This window comes from Acipenser ruthenus, chromosome 45 (assembly GCF_902713425.1).
Source record: "Acipenser ruthenus chromosome 45, fAciRut3.2 maternal haplotype, whole genome shotgun sequence".
Lineage (NCBI taxonomy): Eukaryota > Metazoa > Chordata > Actinopteri > Acipenseriformes > Acipenseridae > Acipenser > Acipenser ruthenus.
The window spans coordinates 8,042,039-8,062,471 of NC_081233.1; the positions used below are offsets into that span (position 1 = coordinate 8,042,039).

The 20,433-nt window shown below is 43.9% G+C and overlaps 3 protein-coding genes across 3 annotated transcripts in view; 2 read left to right on the plus strand and 1 right to left on the minus strand.

Moving 5' to 3' along the window:
• The window catches only part of LOC131720871 (uncharacterized), a 34,113-nt gene extending 27,550 nt beyond the window's left edge, over nucleotides 1-6,563 (plus strand). The window contains exon 5 of the mRNA XM_059013184.1: nucleotides 6,417-6,563. Within this exon, the coding sequence (XP_058869167.1) occupies nucleotides 6,417-6,456 (40 nt within the window). The 3' untranslated portion in view covers nucleotides 6,457-6,563. The remainder of the gene's footprint in view (nucleotides 1-6,416) is intronic.
• LOC131720872 (alpha-globin transcription factor CP2-like) overlaps nucleotides 1-18,185 on the plus strand; it is a 63,577-nt gene extending 45,392 nt beyond the window's left edge. Inside the window, exon 4 of the mRNA XM_059013189.1 lies at nucleotides 16,857-18,185. Within this exon, the coding sequence (XP_058869172.1) occupies nucleotides 16,857-16,907 (51 nt within the window). The 3' untranslated portion in view covers nucleotides 16,908-18,185. The remainder of the gene's footprint in view (nucleotides 1-16,856) is intronic.
• LOC131720869 (fidgetin-like protein 2) lies at nucleotides 597-16,688 on the minus strand. The gene is made up of 3 exons (XM_059013169.1): nucleotides 16,511-16,688; nucleotides 15,701-15,852; nucleotides 597-2,833 (listed from the first exon to the last, which is right to left on the minus strand). Exons 2-3 carry the CDS (start codon nucleotides 15,723-15,725, stop codon nucleotides 708-710), a joined length of 2,151 nt encoding a protein of 716 aa, XP_058869152.1. The 5' UTR covers nucleotides 15,726-15,852; nucleotides 16,511-16,688; the 3' UTR covers nucleotides 597-707.
• Nucleotides 18,186-20,433: the final 2,248 nt, after the last annotated feature.

The window sequence follows — 20,433 nt, forward strand, 5'->3', positions numbered from 1 at the left end:
ACTGGTGTGTTTGTGCTCTTCACCAGTTTCCCTCGAAATGAATTAACAGACAGATCGTGAATTCCATGCCTTGTGTGTTTAAGAGTCTTTTTGTATTGTCTGGATAGCTAATGATTTTGGAGTTTTCCTCGAAATGGGATGATTATTTTTCTTAATTCGACACGCTCCAAGGATCCAGTTGCTTTTCCCAGTGTTTTTTTTTCATGGCTTCAGCAGTCCTGATTTGATTCCTCGTCATGCATTTTTTTTTTTTGTGCATGAAGGAGAAATGTTAAGATAAATATATATTTCTATTTAAAAAAAAAAAAAAAAAAAAGCAAAGATAATCTGTGGCAATTTTTTGGTCTTCAGAATGATATTCTTTCGGTTTTCTTACAACCGTTGTGCTCCGTTTTTTTTTAAAAGCGGTATGTTGTAATAACAGCGGTGCGGACTGATAATAATAAATAGCAGATATCCTGAGTGCCGTCGTTGAGACCCCTCCCACACTAAGAAAATACCCATTCGTTCAGCTCTTTGGGACCAAAAAAAAAAAAAAAAAAATCCTTTATCCCTCCCTAGCCACCCCTCCACCCCCCCCCCCCCCCAAAAAATGTAATTTTTTGGCTGTAAATATAAGTACTAAACAAAAAGAAAAGTGTTGCGACCCAGCCTACCCAAAAACTGGATCCATCCGTCTTTAACAGATAGATAGTGATATATCCTCCTCATTGGCTTGAACTGTACATCTTATTCCACTCCACGCACATGTCCAGCTCCTTTTGGGAGGCATTGGGACGCACTTTACAGAAAGCGCTTTCAAAGTCCTTGTAGGAGGTTGGCTGGAGCTGGCCGGGCAGCCCGTGGATTTGCCCCGCGGAGGCAGCGGCCTGTTGGCAGAGCTGGACGAGCTCGATCCCTGAGTATCCCTCGGTGCGCTGCAGCACGGACGCGATCTCCCTCTCGCTGAGGCAGCAGCTCTGCTGGGCCAGGGCGTGGTGCAGGATCTGCCTGCGCACCCCGCTGTCCGGCAGGGAGATGTAGAAGTGTTTGGCGAACCTCCTGTGCGCGGCTTCGTCGAGGTCGTCTGGACGCCGCGTGGAACAGACTACCACCACGCCGGTCCCCCCGCCTTGAGCCTCCAGGTAAGAGAGCAGCTGGGGCTTGAGGCCGCCCTCCTCCTCCCCCGAGAGCAGAGACTCCACCTCGCTGACGAAGACCACCGAGGGCTGCCGGCACCCTGCCATCAGGAAGACAGTCCTCAGGATCTCCTCCCCGTCGCCCTTCCACTTGGAGACCAGGGCCGCCCCGCTGACCCTGAAGAGCGTGGCCCCTAGCTGGGTCGACACGCACCTGCCCAGCAGCGTCTTGCCCCCTCCCCGGGGCCCGAAGAGCAGGATGGTCTTGGGCGGCCGGCTGACTGCTGTGTAAGCCCCTGGCCTCAGGATGGGCCACAGCAGCTCCTCCTCGATGGCGGCTTTGACCTGCACCTGTCCGGCGATGTCGCTCCACTGCACGGGCGGCCCGCAGTCCACGATCTCGTTGGTGATCAGCTCCACCACCCGCGGGTCGGCGCTCTTCAGGAGCTCCTCGGACTGGCCGCAGGAGCCCGGCAGCTTGAAGGCGACCTGCATCCGGTGCGTGAAGCCGGCGTTCCCCCCGGTCATCAGCGGAGGGCTGTACTCCCCGGCGTTGCTGTAGCTGGGAGACACCATAGCCTTCATGGGCTGGCTGCCGTACTTGCCCACGTGTTCCTCCACCATGACGGCTGGCGGCTGCTGCGGCGTCTTCGCGGACTTGTAACTTTGTCCCTCTCCGCTGGCACCAAAGCCATTGCCTCTACAGTCGTTGGCCCCCTTCTCTGACAGGTGATAGGGGGAGCCAGAGGTAGTCTTGGGTTGCTCGTAGCCGTACTTCCTGTAGCGAGAGCCGTCCTCCTCCTCCACCACCATTTCAAAGGCTTTGCGCTTCAGGGAGCTGCCGCCACCCCCACCCGCGTCGGGAACCAAGGGGAGGGGCGTCAGATTGTGGCTCTGGTAGCCGTAGCTTCCCACTACCCCTGGCGCCCTGGAGGAAGGGGGCAGGGGAGTCGGGGCTGCGATCCCGGACGGGAGGTAGGGCGGTGGAGGGTGGACCCCGGAGTAGCCAGGCCCGAGACCCGGCTGGGACGGGTAGCCGCTCGGAGGGTAGTTGGAATACATGGAGCCCGGAGAGCCATACCCTGGCATCAGACTGGGCGGCGGGTGCGTAGGCTGAAGTAGTCCTGAGGTATGGAGGGCTGCGGGGTGGGCAGGAGGAAGTGCTGTGCTGGGCTGGGTGCAGTACCCCGAGGAGAGGTAAGTCCCGTTGTACGGAGAGGTGTACTCTTGAGATGCCGGCCCTCCGAGCACCGCGGTGTAGCCGCTGGGGTCAGAGAGGTTACCATTCCCCACCGAGGAGCTGCCCGTCCCAGGCGGGGCCCCAGGAGTCCCCGCTGGGGTCTTGGACCCGGGCAGGCCGTCGTGCGCCGGGGTGATCGGGTAGGGGCCCTCCGCGCCGTGGGGCATCTGCCACGGCTCTGACTCGCTCTTCTGTCCGTTGAGTGGCCCAAACGGTCCATCGGGGTAGCTGCCCCTTTCGTAGGGGGAGTCCAGGACCCCGGAGTACTTCTCTGCGTACCTCTTGAGGAGGTTGGAGGCTGTGAGCGCCGAGATGTCGTCGTTGGCCCAGGCGTAGTTGCTGCGCTGCCGGCTACTTTGGTAAATGTCGGACTTGTGGGCCGGGGAGGAGGTAGTGGACGAGACGTCCAGGTGCTGTTCGGGCCACTGGCTGAGTGGCTGGGCATGCTCTGGTGTCCAGTGCATCTTCAACAGGCCTGAGGACAGAAGATGGGGGGGGGGGGGGAGCTTTTAGTAATGGTATTAATATTACAGCACGTGTACAGTAAAAGATGTCTTTGGCCCATTTCACACTACTTGTGTTCCAGTTTGGAGCACACCCTCCTGCAGTGTAGTGTAGGCTGAAAACTTGATCAAACACATTTTTTTTTAGTTATACAACCAACAGCATCCTTAAGGAATTAAGGAACATTTGCTTGATTCAATTTTTAAAAACTCATCAGGAGTGGTTTCCAGATACCTTAATGTTGCTGTAACACACAGTACTAAACAGTCTCCAATAAACCTCAGGAAGGATTTGGGAGATTCCTTAGCAACGAAATGAATGTATTTAAAAATGTCACACCAGGATTAACTCTTGAGCTGCAGCAACTTGTTTCCAAGCACTGGCTGGTTAATTCGTAGAGAAAACAACATGTGCACATCTCTCTCTGTCTCTCTCTCTCTCTCGTGTGTGTCTGCAAGCAGCCTGGGACATGATGAGCTGGCATACCTATATATGCCAGAGAATTAGGAAAACTAAAAGTAAAGATTGATTATTTGTGGTGGGTATGCTGGAGATCGGGTTATGCATTCCTGATGCGTGCATATAAATCCCGCAGTACAGCACATAGTATAAGTTATGCATTCGGTGGCAGTTTATATACAGCAGTACATCTTCAGTGTGTGTGTGTGTGCTATATGAAAATAGACCACACCGAGGTCATCCCTCGTGGCACCAGAATGTCTCGGTTTTAAGACCACGTTAGTTATTCCACTTCCGTCTACACGGCGCTTCATTGATTCAAGCAGATGTGGCATCCCAGTGCGGCTCAGTAAAGCACACACTCATTTAGAAGACTGATCCTGTTTTAGTTTTCCCTAATGCAAACTGTAGATAGAACAGTTTAAAAGACATCCACAATGCTGGGAGGGGTGGTAAATCACAGGACAGTATTATGGAGAGATAGAGAGGTTCCTAAACAATAACTGCATTTGCCTTTTTTCTTTCTCTGCTTTGGGTCGGTATATCGCACTGTAACTTTAAAAGACTGTTTTTTTTTAGTTTTCCTTAACATGTGTTGCTCAGCATTCAAGCAATTTATCACCCAAGTGCGCTTTGACTGGCATTAATTACCTCTGTGTGTTTTACAACCCTCTCCCACTGATCTGCAGGCTGTCCTTTTGAAAGCTGTTTTCAGACTACAAGAGGCTGGAGAACTGATTCAAAACTCAAATCTTGCTGTACTGGGTTGACGTAAAAGTGTAACACACTACAAGTCAACGCTGACATTTTCCGTTGATCATAGGGTCGCATATTAAAACCCTTTCATCTTTTCTTTCTGTGCTGCACTTTGTGTTCATGCACCCACAGCTTTACAAAGCAATGCAGTTACTAAAGCAAGATAATGCACATGTAATCTGTGCCTGTTTGCTCTGCAATGACACTGCAGCGCATACAGCTACTGTTTTTATTATACTGCCAATTTACATTTAAGAATCTATTTTACTATGTGGAACCATGTCAAGCTGAGACCACTGTTGTGCATTCACATTTGCCTACCAAAAATACTGTGTATTCTGTGCTACAAAAGTCTACACCAGTCTCCTCTCCTCTGCTCAACGCAAACTGCTTGTCTGCAGATTTTAAACGCTTGAAATATTCTGTGATTTAATCAGCTGGATTGCACACATACATATTTATGCCTTTTCCTTATCGGGAAGAAAAAGCAAAAGCATTCATACATACATATGCAAGCAGTCATGCAGTATTTATTGCATTCATTATAGAAGATTGCATTACCGGCTGGTAAATATTAACATATGGAAATGCCATGGAATGTGAACATGCATCGATATCTACATGTCACCACTGATCATCATAATAAGAATGGGTAAGGTAGGGCAGCAGTGTAGAGTAGTGGTTAGGGCTCTGGACTCCTGACCGGAGGGTCGTGGGTTCAATCCCGGGTGGGGGGGGGGGGACGGGGACGACACTGCTGTTGTACCCTTGAGCAAGGTACTTTGCCTAGATTGCTCCAGTAAAAACCCAGCTGTATAAATGGGTAATTGTATGTAAAAATAATGTAATTGTATGTAAAAATAATGTGATATCTTGTAACAATTGTAAGTCGCCCTGGATAAGGGCATCTGCTAAGAAATGTAATAATAATAAAATATGTAATAGTGTGTGCGTTTTACGCTGCTGCAGAATATAGATATATAGAGATATATAGATATATAGATATATATAGATATAATTTAATATAATATAATTACACACACACAACTACCCAGTCTTTGCAGGATAAAAGCTTCATCAATGGGCTCCAGTGTGCAGATTTAACAGAACATTCACCCTTATACAATTCATTTCCATATACCAAGCCCTGTACAGTGAGTGCAGGTTTACATCCTTGGGGAACATATGCCGACATAAATCAAGCATTTCTTTGTCTGAGATCTCCTGTGCTTCACATCTCTCTAGCCTGTTTGCAACTATTCATGCAGACACCCAACAAACGTATTTTTGCGTTTTTTTTTTTTCTTTTATAATGACCTTAAATAAAGCGTCAAACTTCCAAGCCCAGCCGTGATTCTGTCACCTCCTTATCAGGCAGAGCACCGAAACGATTCGTCTGCCTGCCCGACTTCAGAAGAAGAAGGAGTTTGTTTGAGTTATTTATTCTGAAGATGTGTGTTTCTCAGCTCCAGGCACAGTTAGGGTTTGTTCTCTTTCACTCTGCATTCTGACAGGGTCCTGCAATTCCACATCACCTACCACAAACCACAATTAATATTGGCATTATCCCCGACTTGGAAACATGAACAGTTTCTCACTTGTATATTGTATGGAGGGGGGGGTGGCTTCTTAATGTAATGACAGCATCTCTTATTATCTTTAAGTATCTTTGGGGATAGAAACATTCTGTGCATCAGCACACTTTTAAGTAGGGGGGGGTCATTAAGGCTTTTTAATGAACTTTAATTGCTCTCTTCTTGTGTGCCTGAGAGATCGGCTTTCCTCCTGTGAACTAATGAAAAAGGACAGATAGCCATCGCTGCAGGCCAAACAGATCCTGAGTTTCAGTGCAGCTGGGAAGGGGGAGGAGGAGGCAGCAGCAGAAGTACAAGTAGGACGTTTCTCATGTTACAGAATGGGAGGAGGAGAGGGTCGCTCTTTGCAGAAAGAAAAGGGAAGCAGAGCTAGCCCTCTGGGCTAGCTGAAAACGAGAAAGAAACCTGACTGGCCAGCATCTGCAATGCTGGACCCAGAGGAGCTTTTGTTGTTCTGTGCACGTTCTAGGCCCCAACCCCCCCCACCCCACCCCCCGTTAAAAAAAAAAAAAAAAACCTTCATTCAGCAAAGCCCCAGGGGGAGAGAGGGTGGGGGGGAGGATCCAACTAGTAGTGGCATAACTCTCCATTCATATTGGCTTGCCTGCACAACTTTGTGGCTATTGTGATTGCATTTAGCAAATACCTAATGCTTTAACTGGCTCTAATTGCCTTCTGAATGATATAAATTGTTATATTGATGTTTCATTATTTCCCTCCTCTCTCTCTCTCCCTCTCTCTCAGACCCCCCTCCCTCCCTCCTCAGCACAGGGCGGCCGGTTGACTGTGTGGCTTTACTGAGATATTATCCTGGCATTCCAGGCATTGCAAGGTTTTATTAATCTGTCACTTCTGAGCGGAGGGTAAATACAACGAAGAGGAAGGGGGGTTTTAAAACACAGCAGCAGCAGCAGAATTCTTTTTTTTTGGGTATGGTTAGAGAAATCGAACGAAAAAGATTTAAAAAAAAAAAAAAAAAAAAAAGAAAAGCATTTTCTATTTTTTATTTATTTTTTTCCACGTTGTGGAGAAGACAGTCGCGCTCATTGTGGAGGCTCGGTGTTGAGATTCGGTCCAGATGGTTTTTAAATGACCCTCTTCATATTTAAATGAACTGTGACCAATCTCAATAGTAGAAATGTCCTTGGGTCTATTCAGAATCACTCCCTCCCCTCCTCCTTTAGGCAGTGATGCAGGTTTTCAAGTTACCCTGAGAGACACTCATGAGGGATGGTTGTCTAAATGATAACTGTATTTTTAAACTAGTTTTGCATCACATTAAAAGCATCTGGATGCTCGTACTACATAGTTAAACTATTTTATAAAAATGAACGTAGGAGTGCAGTTTTACACTATGCATTTACAGATCCGAAACCAACAGCAAACTGCATCAATAATGAATGAGTCTAGTTCTTGCTCTTAGCTTTACAGAAAGAAGGATGCTGAGAGTTGAAGGAGGGCAGACGGCTAATTGATTTTTTTTTAACTCGTGTATATACATTGACTGCTGTAAGTTCTTGTAAAGGAGGTGTAAACTGCCATCCTAATAAAGATTCAGATTTTATGAATTAATAGCTAGATCATTTCCAGTCACACAGTAAACTTATTTGAGGTACAGACTCACAGTACATGCTGTGAACTCATAAATTCAGCTTCTCGTACGGTGCAGTTTTTTAACTGATCAGTAATCAAAAAAGTAATAAAAAAAGGTCCCTATTTACAAAACTGTAACCTGTAAAGGATGTAATAATGTGAATAAAAAAAAAAGTTTAGTATGCATGAATCCTTTCTAGAATTTAAAGCATTTTTGTAAGTAACTTTTATCACATCATAAAAATAAGCCAGTTGCGTGAAAGCTGTGTGAACGAATGTGGAGGTGGTGTTGTGCAGAAGTTTACAAATTATTCAGCATGTTGAATCATTCAATACAGGCCAGCTGGGATAAAGCTGACATGCACTGCAATGTAAACAAATCTGCACGGTGTTGTTCCTTCCTATGTGGTGCACTAACCCCGGCGGTCGTGTTACACAGTGTCCTCTGAACGCTGTACTGTGGCAAGCCTGGTATTCCCTGGTGGGGAGGTACTGAAGGAGCCATCGAGCATCCTTCTGTGCATCCATCTCCCCTCCCCTCCCCTCCTCCTCCTTCCCAGCAAGGACAGATGTTTTGCAGAGGGTCTTCCTGGCTCGCCCAGAAGCACTGTGAGAAATCCTGCAACCAACCAACGTGCTTCCCGTTCCCCTGGCCATACACCCCAGTCCGGTATTCCCAGGGAGGAGACAAAAGAGGGGAATCCTATTGTTTGCAGAGAGTCCCTCTTTTAATTATGGAAATCTAGTTAATCTATTCATCAACACTCTAACTCTGCTGGCCTTTGTTAGAGCACAGCATCCATTAAAGGACTAAGAGAGAGTGTGTGTGCGTGTGTTTGTGTGTTTTGCTTGCACGATGTTCCCTCAATTACTTCACCATTCGACAATTCACTAATTTGGTTAGTTCATGTTAGACCATGTTGAATTTGGAAGCCCTGTATTTTACAGTAGAAGGGCTTTTCACTCATTCACTGTTTTCAATATCTCTTTAAAATGATGTGCAAGTCAGATTACTAAAAGGTGCACTGTATTTTAAATTATTTTTTGAATGTGTTTAAAGATATCCCAGGCATTACATTCTGTATTTTTTTTATTGCATATTTGACACCTTCATAAGCCCATGTTGTAAATCTCTGCACTTTTTATAGGTGGAAAAATAATGAAAGAAATCTGTTTTGCTTCCAATTCAGCTATAGAACAGTTATACAGTGTCATTTATAACATCCTACTGCTGCAAGTAACAGCATGCCTATTGAGTCACAGAGCGGCTAAGCGCTTTTCAAGAGCAAGATACAACTAAGCATTTTTTTTTTTTTTTGAAGGGTGGGGGGGGAGTGGTGGTAAACAAAGTGCACAGTGTGTGTGGAGTGCGCAGGAAGCCAGAGCTATGAGAGAGCGCAGTAAACTGACACCAGCCATTGTTTTACTGGAAATGGACTGAGAGACACTGCGGCTCTCCATGCCTTTTGACCCCGAGCACAATTGAGCCTCGGCCGGCTTTTGCCTATTCTGTTGCGTCTTTTGCAACGGGTGTAAACTGCATGTGTTGTGTAGGAGATGATGTGGGAAGGGAATCTGTCTTGACAGCCGCTGCTAAAACTGATACCGACCTAACTGCCCTGTCGTGCTTGGACTTGGGATTTCCAAATCAAGGGATAAGAATGGAAGCTGGAAATGAGAAGTGCTTAATCATATCCTCTGTTCAGTACCTTTACTCATCTTCCTCTTGTGCCCCCTCTCTCTCTATATATATATATATTTTTTCTCTGTTCTAAGTTCGGTGCTTCCTTGGTTCCAGCACCAAATTCCGATTTGTAAATAAAAACCTTCACATCTGTTTAATTGCGCACAGGGATGCGGAGATATTGAAAGTCCCATTTGAAACGTAGTAAACCCACTTTGTCTAAGGGGGGGGCATTGGTGTCCCATTGTTTGCAGGAGTCTCCAATTATGGAAATCTTGCTAATCCTTTCAGCAGCATTTTAAACAAGCTTTTGTAGAGAGATGGCAACCGTTTTAGAAGTGGTGTGGTGCGAGTGTGTCCTGGGAGAAGGGCTTTGCTTGGTCAAATTTAAGCAAGTCGTGACTGTGTGGTTTCATCCAGTGTAAACTGTGCCAGGTGGTGTCTCTCTAATACTATATCTTATAAAAGCAGAACGGAGGCAGGTTTCTCACACCCACCCCACTGGCAAACGACAGTAAAAAAAACCCCTAAATATTTGACAATTTAGCATTCGCTGTTTTTTTGGCAAGCATTTCAACATTTAGGAGCATTTGTTGTATAATACCTGTGGAGAAAATGATCAATTTTGAATGTGATGATGCTATTTTTTTTCTCCTTTTAATAAATATGTTTAGTCATGAAATATCTTGAAATAGCAATTTTTTAGACCATGAAATGCTGTGAAATAAGCCATTTTTTTTTACCATGAAAAAAATAAGCCCTAGCGATGGTTATCAGCGAGAGGGAGAGTGTGCGCTGTTTGCTTTTGATTCTCTTCACTTGGCAGCTGTGTGTGTGTGTAGACAGGATTAAGATGTGGCAAGAGATGGGGATACTGGGCTGTGTGCGCCCCTGTCTGTCTGTCTGTCTCTATCTGTGTGTGCTTTTAAAAGTATTTAAATGACCATGCATGCATGCAACATTCCTCCTGGGGAAGCGGCTCTGTTAAAATGCTGATTGTGCGAGCTGGCTTGTAAACACGGCTGGGATCAATTTACTCACAAGATGGCATCTTTAAAGAACAGAGGTGCCATTTAAGAGACTGCTGCGGGCCGTCTGTTTTTGGCTTCCATTGAGCCTGAATCGGCACAGTATCATTGCTAAGAAACCACCTCCCAAAAGTGAAGATAGACCCCCCCCCCCAAAATGAGTGAGGAGAGAGATCTGTCCAAGCTATGTGCCCACGATGAAGACAGGAGCCGAAACATTTGCCTGTATGACTTTGTTACTGATAAGTTTCACCTTTTTTTCAAACGGTGTACCCCCACGCATTGCATGTTTTTTGTAATTTGATGCATGTTTTTAGAAGAGGGGTTTTTATTAAGACCATGATCCATAACCATTAATCGCTCAGTAGTGCTGAATTTAGAAACACTAAAAGAAATTCAACGACGCAGGTATTTTTCCGTGCGTCTTCAAACACGAACGGACTGTGATCAACATCCTCTAAAGCGTCTGCCTGGTTTTTAAAGGAATATTAGAAAGATTTATTTGCAAGGAGATGGACCCCAGGCACTAAAAGAGAAAGCGCATGAGATTTTCCGTTCTAATGAATCACTCTGACAGGAAGAGATAAGCCGGACGCGCTCTGGAATTATCAGTTGATTTGTTTTCATTTAAACAATCAGGCGATCGATTCGCTGGCAGGGTGAATCCTTGTTAAATGAACACGGGGCAGAATAAACCTGTGAAATCCCCAATGAACTGTATTTACAAGTACAGCCAGTAAACTGTAGTTTTAATCTTTTTTTTTCCCCTGTAGCTTTTAGTACAGTACTTGAATTATAGTGGGTTGTAAAGATTGTGGATTGCAATGTTCGTGGCACTTTTTAAATCATGTTTAAATTATGCTTTGTGTTGGGCTTGATAAGAAATTGTATTTCAAATTTCCATTAATGCTCCTTAAATGTAAATGCTGCATGATGTCCTTTTAAGATAGTTTTGTGCTTTGATTTATTTCAGTAGTACAGAAATAAAGGGATGCTTGTTTTCACTTTTATGTATATATATATATGTTCATATACAAGGTTATACATATACAACACACTCAAAGACCCAGGAACATTGCCGAATTACAAGACAAATTAAGACAACACAGCTTGCAATCAACGTCACACCCATCATTGTGGAAAACACCCCAGCTGACTGGAATCAAAGGAATATCCCATGCAAGGGCAGTGACGGAGCTCAGTGATTGCATGCAGTACATTAATGATGAATCGCCCTGTATAGCGGCATGCAAATTCTACTGCTCCAGCCCCCATTGGTCTGCATTGAAAGCAAGCTTTGTCACATGCCTTTATTTCGAAGCTGGTCGTCTTGTTTGCTGTATTTTAAGCAATAACTCTGAAGGAGAGTCGGTCGTTCTGTGCAGGTAATGACCACAATGGGGTACTTCAGTGTCCCCCTGGGCAAATGCGAGGGCGCTCAATGGAGCCCAGAGCGGTCATTAAATATAATGCCTACGTCCAGCACTGGCAGTAATAATAATTTATAAACCATGCATAATTGTGTAACGTGCAAAGATTATTATAAATCGAAGCATTTCTATGGAGGTCTCGGGGAGGGTGCTATACATCAAGGCAGGGGAATGCTTTGAGGGAGTATTTTTATGTTTGTATAATCTAAAACACTTTTTTTGTGTCGCTTTTTACTGTCTGTTTTTCTGAACATTGATGTTTTTGTGGCCTCAAAGTTGCAGAATAATCAGATTAAAATGTAGTAACTGTGCAAACTGAATACATAAAGATAAAACAAAAAAGACAAGCACAAATAATCTGTTATTCCAGGGATTCGTTCCGGATATTGCTGCAATATTCAATCTGAAATGGAACGCCAGCATACCACAATACAAAAACAAGCAGCGCATTAATAAGCAAGGTAATTCCTGCAGCACCCCAGCTCTATCTTGAGAACTGGGACTCCTACATTTTTTGTGAGCTGGGATCATTATGTCCAGTCTCTGTCCACTAATATATCAAAGAGCAGCTGGAAAGAAGCTCTGACCACTCACCCCCCAGCCCCCCTGGTCCATCTGTGCATTACTCATCCCCTCACTGTCTTAGGATATCACAGAGAGGCTCCACACATCTTAAAAGCATGGTCAACGCAGCGTGTTCATTCAGAACGATTTCGCAAAAACAGCCTGAGATTCAGTAATTTTAAAATAAATAAATAAATAAATAAATTAAATGTAAAAAATGTTTCTTCCTGGAACTAACCTTTCTGTTTGTGTTGGCCAGCAGCACCACCGCACTGAAATATCTGCATCACACTGAAATATCTACAGCAGCAACACCGCACTGAAATATCTGCACCACACTGAAATATCTACAGCAGCAACACCGCACTGAAATATCTACAGCAGCAACACCGCACTGAAATATCTGCACCACACTGAAATATCTACAGCAGCAGCACTGCACTGAAATATCTATAGCAGCATCACCGCACTGAAATATCTGCACCACACTGAAATATCTACAGCAGCAGCACTGCACTGAAATATCTACAGCAGCACCGCACTGCACTGAAATATCTACAGCAGCAGCACCGCACTGAAATATCTACAGCAGCAGCACCGCACTGAAATATCTACAGCAGCAACACACTGAAATATCTACAGCAGCAACACCGCACTGAAATATCTACAGCAGCACCGCACTGCACTGAAATATCTACAGCAGCACCGCACTGAAATATCTACAGCAGCAACACACTGAAATATCTACAGCAGCAACACCACACTGAAATATCTACAGCAGCAACACCGCACTGAAATATCTGCACCACACTGAAATATCTACAGCAGCACCGCACTGCACTGAAATATCTACAGCAGCAGCACCGCACTGAAATATCTACAGCAGCAACACACTGAAATATCTACAGCAGCAGCAACACACTGAAATATCTACAGCAGCAACACCGCACTGAAATATCTGCACCACACTGAAATATCTACAGCAGCACCGCACTGCACTGAAATATCTACAGCAGCAGCACCGCACTGAAATATCTACAGCAGCAGCACCGCACTGAAATATCTACAGCAGCAACACCGCACTGAAATATCTGCACCACACTGAAATATCTACAGCAGCACCGCACTGCACTGAAATATCTACAGCAGCAGCACCGCACTGAAATATCTACAGCAGCAGCACCGCACTGAAATATCTACAGCAGCAACACCGCACTGAAATATCTACAGCAGCAACACACTGAAATATCTACAGCAGCAGCACCGCACTGAAATATCTACAGCAGCACCGCACTGCACTGAAATATCTACAGCAGCAGCACCGCACTGAAATATCTACAGCAGCAGCACCGCACTGAAATATCTACAGCAGCAGCGTAGCTTGTAGAAACGAGACTGTCCTCTCTGGACACTCCTGTACTTGTAAAAAGGCTCCAGTTAACAAAATGATTCTTAAATCTTAAGTCGTGTGCTTCCATTTCCTACGCAAGTCTCAAGTGGGGTTTGGAAAGAAATATGTTATAGCAAACTTTTTTTTTTTATTGGTGCTCGACAGGTAATGTATTTCATCAAATTATTTCATTATCTATCTGATGGAACTATATAAAACAGGGATGTTAATTGTAAAGTGATTTGATTTTTGGACTGTGTTAATTATTGACAAAACTATAGACGTCAAATGCACGCCTAACCTGGTGTCCCAGTACTGTCCCGTTACTTGTTGGATTGTAGTGTCGATGCTGTACAAGGCCATTTTTTTATATATAACTTGTACATGTCGGCTTACACCCATAAAAAAGTGTGAAGCAATTTATCACAAACACTACAAAAACATCAAACCCCACAAGAAGCCAAACAGGATCATCTTAACGCGTAAAACCTAATATCCAATTTCACGATTTCTTCCATCAGTTTCTCACTTTTATAGGCTAATGTTTTTTCATTTAAAAAAAAAAAAAAACCTTTTCATGAAGAATAAATCTTTGCACCTTGAAAGAAAGTCTCAAAGATAAGACTTCCACTCTTGCCTTTTATCTTTCATTAAACCAGACTCCACCTTTTACTTGCCTGTTTCTTTTTAAGCCCTGCTTGCGTGCTGAGGAGTAGAAAGCAAGGTAAGGCAGAGTGAAAGAACATTCCTTTCCTAAACAAAAGGCCAGCAGTTAGTGGCTGTTTATTCTGTGCTGCCCAGCGAAGTGGAAATGTTAAAAATGCGAACAATTCAGTAGACTTGCTCTCTCTGCGCGTGTGAGTGAGCTGTGACGCTAAGTGCGATTTTTTTTTTTAAAATTATTTTTGTAAAGAGCTTCAGCTGCAGACAATTTAAAATCATTTTTTTTAAGGTTATGTATTTATGAAGACGGACAGCTGACCGCTAATGAAATAGTGCCCTGGCTCCCTCTGCTTAGCTCTCTGATTTTCGACAGGCTCGTTTTAACACAAGCAGCCAGTTGGTAACGTACAGAAAAACAGGTTTAGCTGCATTTGGTATAAATACACATATACTGTGTTGGAATTATTATTATTATTATTATTATTATTTAAGAATGTTCAAATTAATACCAGTATGAATTGCACCATACATTTGAGCCATTTTTCTACATTTTATATTATTATTATTATTATTATTATTATTATTATTATTATTATTATTATTATTATTATTATTAAGAATATCATCTAATGTTAATACCAGCAAGAATATCGCTAACTTGTAGCCGTATTATGATGATGATGTACAGAAACATGCATGGTCACACTGCAAGCCCGGTCTGTTTACCATCGCATGATTAGGCAATGCAGAACAGCAGCTCCCGATTGCATCACGCTTTCATAGTAACCCCTGGCTCCACTCAGTGCAGCCACATACAGTAGAATCCTCTCGAGCCCTCAGCGTGACGTACAGATTCCCCCAAGCGCGAACCGCAACCAGCAGAATCACACACACTCGCACACAAAGGCTGACCTGGGTGGAAAGAAAAATCCCACATGCTGACAGCTTAACAAAGCTTTTTAAACAAAACTCTTCCAAAAAAAAGCCTTCTGATGCTTAAAGACTCTTGGGGCTTTAGATTCCTGTCGGTGTGACTGAGGTCGGGGTTTGAGAGTAGGCAGTTGTTGATATTATTGCTGTACTGTCGTCTTCGGGAAGCAGGGGAACATGCAGCCTAGCACAGCAGCCTTTTGCTGTAGCCCAGCCTACAGTGCTATAGTAAAAGAACATTCAGACGGAATCTTCACTGCTACTAGAACTGGTTTAGTGATTCCGTATCAGAATGCTGAATGAATGAATGAATGAATGAATGGACAGGGCACAGTGTGCATATTGCATCCAGTACAGTTGCTGTTGGGAGCAATTCGATTTGAAAAGTGTGCACACATTTATGTATTTGTATTTCTAATAGAAAGAAATCTCAAACTCTGCAAACAGCTATAAAGCACAAAGCATGTAATAAGTTACACACATATTAAATTATGCGCATCTGTCCCCCAGAATATGCTTACATTATTAAATCTATTTCAAAACCATATTAAAAAATCGCACAACATAGAGATGTAGGTTAAAACAATTATGCACACAGCTGTATCTGCACACACATCACTAAACCCCCTTTTTATGCACACAATTTCAAACCAGCACAGTTTAATATCTTTTAGTTGCAATTCATTACACACCTTTTTTCTCCCACCCAGACAACAATTGCTTAAGGAAAGTCGTAGAGTACTTACTATAGGGCACAACGGGGCTCAGCATTCTGCGGGAATATTCACTTTTTAAGACGGCTTCTTTTCAACAATGCAATCCTGATTAGTTACTGTCCGACCGGCCACCATTTCTGCTGCCTGCTCTCAGTGTGACTCCCCAGCATGCGGCTGTGAAACTGAATCAGAAAGCCTCCGTGTCAGTGCATCGTCCCACAGGCTCGCAAGCATGTTTTTAGAAGCACACATTTGGGTAATTACAGAGCAGTGTCAGGCTGAGGAATAGATCTGAATTGCTTCCTACCTCCCTCCACTACAAACCCCCACCCGCTGCCTGCCCTAGATACATGCATGCCGTTCAAAAACACAAATAAAAAAAGAAACATTTCTGTGTAAACTGTTTAAAACTGCAATCTCTGACTTGAAAGCAAGAAATCTCACTGACTAAACACAACGTGCAAAAGTATTTAAATAGACTGAGATAAAATTGCAAACAGGGTTAAGCTGAATGTGTACATACAGAATTTACCATCAATTCATTTTTCAGTTTAATTCTATACAAATGTGGTCAAACTGCATTACATGTAATATTATCACTTTTACATTTTCCATACTGTCTAAAGACAAACTGTCTTTTTTTAAATGAAAAACCAAAAAAAAATAAACTTTTGCATTGCATTACTAAACACCTTTAGTGTCTTTCTCTCCTGGCAGCTGGTCTGCATTAGCACTGATAACAAAAAAAATGAAGAAATAAAAACTAAATAACCATGCGATTTTTTATTTTGTGAATTTAAAAGACAAAAGAAACTTGAAAAGGAAAAAAATGACTCTTACCTATTCATCCCTGCATTTCCACAACCCCTTCCAAAAAAAGTGCACAATAATCCTTTCCAAAAATATGTGGTCGGAGCCTGTGCTGTGCTAGGCTATGCTAAGCTATGCTACCCACACGTGGGACTAACCTTGCTGCTAGTGTGACAACCAGAAGAGAGTACTCAAGCTGTGGAGAGAGGCACCACTCACCCCCTCCCTTCATCTCTCCCCCACCCCCTCCTCCTCGCCTTCTATTGCAACTCTCCTCCCATCCCCCCTCTCTCTCTCTCTCTCTCTCTCAATTCAATTCAATTCAATTCAAATTGGCTTTATTGGCATGACAATAAAAATAATTGTGTTGCCAAAGCACATACATGGCATAACCAACTCAAATATACAGACAAAGAATTTTTCTTAATACTAACAGTATCCCTCCTCCTTCTATATTAATACAGTAAACAGAATCCCTCCCTTCCCCTCTATATCAAACAGTACCCCCTTCCCCCCTCTATATTAAACAGAATCCCCCCTCCCATAATTATACAATACCCCCTCCCTCCCTCCCTCCCTCTTTCTATATTAAACAGAATCCCTCTCTCCCTCCCTCTCTCTTTTCCCTCTCTAGTGTGACGTGTTCACGGTCTGTCCCTCAGGCTATGACAGGTCTCCACGTATTGACCAGCCAGTCTGGCTGTGTGTTTGTCTTCCCCCAGCAGGATTGACAGCTTCTGGGTATCACACATTTTTGGGAATTCTGGGACTAAATCACAGAATTTGGGGAAGAAAATGTCCCTTATGTTTTTATATTTTTCACAGTGTGTCAGGAAGTGAATCTCTGTCTCAACCTCTCCTGTCTCACAGTGACCACAGTGCCTGTTCTCCCTGGCCAGCCAGGTTTGCCTCTGTCGGCCTTTTTCAATGGCCAGGTTGTGGTCACTGAGCCGGTATTTGGTCAGGATCTGCCTCTGCTTTGTGTTTCTGACAGTTACCAGGTATTCTGCCAGGGTGTAATTTCTATTTAGGGTCCGATAGCACTCTAGTTTGTTTTGTGTTTTAGTATTTGTATCCCAATGGTCCAGATAGGAGTGTTTCAGGTGTTTTATAATTTGGTTTACACTAATTGGAATTGTTTTTGCAGTGCTGTCCTGAAGCTGACTGATGTCAGTGTTGCTCAGCTGAGTGAGCTTCAGGACCAGCTGGCTGAGGGGACTCTTTTCTGGGCTGAGCTCTTGGTATTGCAGGGCTTTATGATGGAGTGAGTTTGGATCACTAGTTTTTAGATGAATCCAGTATTTTAATGCTCTTTTTTGGATGTTAATAATCAATGGATAAAGGCCTAATTCAGCCCTGCATGCATTGTTTGGTGTTTTTCTTTGTAATCTCATGATGTTTTTACAGAACTCTGCATGCAGGGTTTCTGTGGGGTGTTTGTCCCATTTTGTGTAGTCCTGGTTGGTGATTGGACCCCACACTTCACTGCCATAGAGAGCAATTGGCTGAATTACACTTTCAAAAATTTTGAGCCAAATTTTGACGGGGGGATTTATATTGTAGAGCCTCCTCTTTATGGCATAAAAAGCCCTGCGTGCTTTCTCCTTTAGTGCATTCACTGTCAGGTTAAAGCTCCCTGATGCACTGATGGTCAGACCCAGGTATGTGTAGCTGCTGGTGTGCTCTAGGGTGGTGTTACCTAGAGTGAAGTGGTACTTATTTCTTATTTATTGGTCTCTCTCTCTCTCTCTCTCTCTCTCTCACTCTCTCTCTCTCTCTCCTTTTTTTAACTATTAGCCAGTGAAAATGAAGTTGACCAATCATGTGTTGAGAAGCCAGTGCAGGCTCTTGCCTGGTCAGAGTGCGATAGGAGGGGCAAGGAGGGAGTAAATGAATGCGTGAGAAAGATGATATCAGGGGTGGTTTTGTGATAAACGGATCAACCAGAGCAACAGAAAGCAGGGTACTGGGGGACCTCGATTGCATTTTATAATGGGACCGTTCTGGACAAAATGTGACCCTCAAAATGGACAACCAATTCATATTGTGCATCTATTGCAGCAATATTGTAGCCTGCTTTATCTAACTTGAGCTCAGTTTATGGGCCTGACATTTAGTGTCCCGAGGAAGGCAGATTGAATTCCAGAGACACCTTCCTCAATACCGGGATGATCCTGGGAAAACAGGGACAGGGGGCAACCCTAAACTGAACTCTTTATTTCACACAAAACTGTAGATCTGACCGTAAACATGTATTGTAAGTGTTGGAGAGGTGATTCCAGGTACGATATTTGTATATATTTTTTTTTATAGGAAAAGTCCATGCTAGTATACGTGTATCACCATGAGTTTCTGTACCTCGTATGTTTGTTCTTTTTTTTTTAATTTCTGGTTTCTCCTGCTTTCTGTGCTCTGCGATGTTTTGTAAAGCCCTCCATTCGATTCCCCCATGAAGTCCCGTGACGAAAAGGCACTAACCCCCCTTTTTTTAAAAATGTAAAACCTCTCGGCATCACTGCTGACAGCGTTGCTATAGAGATCCGTGCACTGCATCAGTGATTTGGTACATAGATCGAGGCTGTGTGGTCCAGTGGTTAAAGAAAAGGGCTTGTAACCAGGAGGTCCCCGGTTCAAATCCCACCTCAGCCACTGACTCATTGTGTGACCCTGAGCAAATCACTTAACCTCCTTGTGCTCCGTCTTTCGGGTGAGACGTAGTTGTAAGTGACTCTGCAGCTGATGCATAGTTCACACACCCTAGTCTCTGTAAGTCGCCTTGGATAAAGGCGTCTGCTAAATAAACTAATAATAATAGATTTGCTTTGGTGAGCGCACCCTCCGTGTTAGATTGTCAGCACAAATACCCTGAGATGTGAAGCAGGGGTATACCTGCGACGACAGAACAGATCTTCTACTGGATAGGATTTCGAGCCAACACGTTATCAAACAGCACAAGTGGCATAATGGTGGCTTTTGAGCCCTGATTCTGCAGCCAGTATGCTGCAGGGAGGTGGCAAAGTATTGCATTAGAAACGTACTAAACAAAATAGGCAAGCATTGCACTCAGTGATCCAATCTACTGCAGGGGTGCCTATTGCAGAGCAGTTTCACCCGTTCATGGTTTTACTACAGGCTTGATTAGCCACAGTGCAAAGGGAACAAGCTCAGGTGTGTTTAATTCAAATCCTAGTAAAAACTGGAACGGATCAAACTGCAATGCAACAGGAGTCTTATTTCCACCCCTGTGCTGCACTGTTAATGAGCAAACGAAATGGCTGCATGTATGGTCCTTACAGTCACCAGGTCTCTCTCTTGTGAAAGGAATCTCGACATGTTGTACCCCGTTAAATAAATAAATAGAGGGTTACCCAATGGAAGCGCTGCAGTTCTGATCGCTGCGTCGCCCCCCCCGGTGTCGGTTTTCACCCCTGGGATTCAGCAGGAAACCCGACAGCGAGATTTTACAAGCCTTGAGTCTCAAACACAGGTAGACACAGAAGTATATGAAAGTGGAAGACCAGATGTCTGGGCTCAGAAGGGATCCTGTTTGTTTAGGTTTAGGGGGAGCCTCATGCATGCCCTCCCAGACACACTCATCTTGTCTGCTTGGGCAGCCTTGCTGTTTTTTTTGGTTCCCCCCCCTGAAGCAACTCTATAAAGTGCTCCGGAGTTGACGTCAGTGTTTAGGGTTAAAATGCCCAACACGCGGCTGTGGTTACTTATTTAGTTTGCATCTGCACTTCTGTACTGTGTCCAGTGGAGGTTCAGTCGGCAACGTATTTCCTAATTGAATATCAGAAATGTAATAAGCAATCAATTAATTGATCCATTGAGAACACTCTGTATTCAAAAGCAATAAGCAAAAAAAAATAGGTGAACTTCACAAAATCCTTCAAATACAACTCAGAACATGCCAGTGCACAGCATTATAAATAGCAATATATAACACAAGC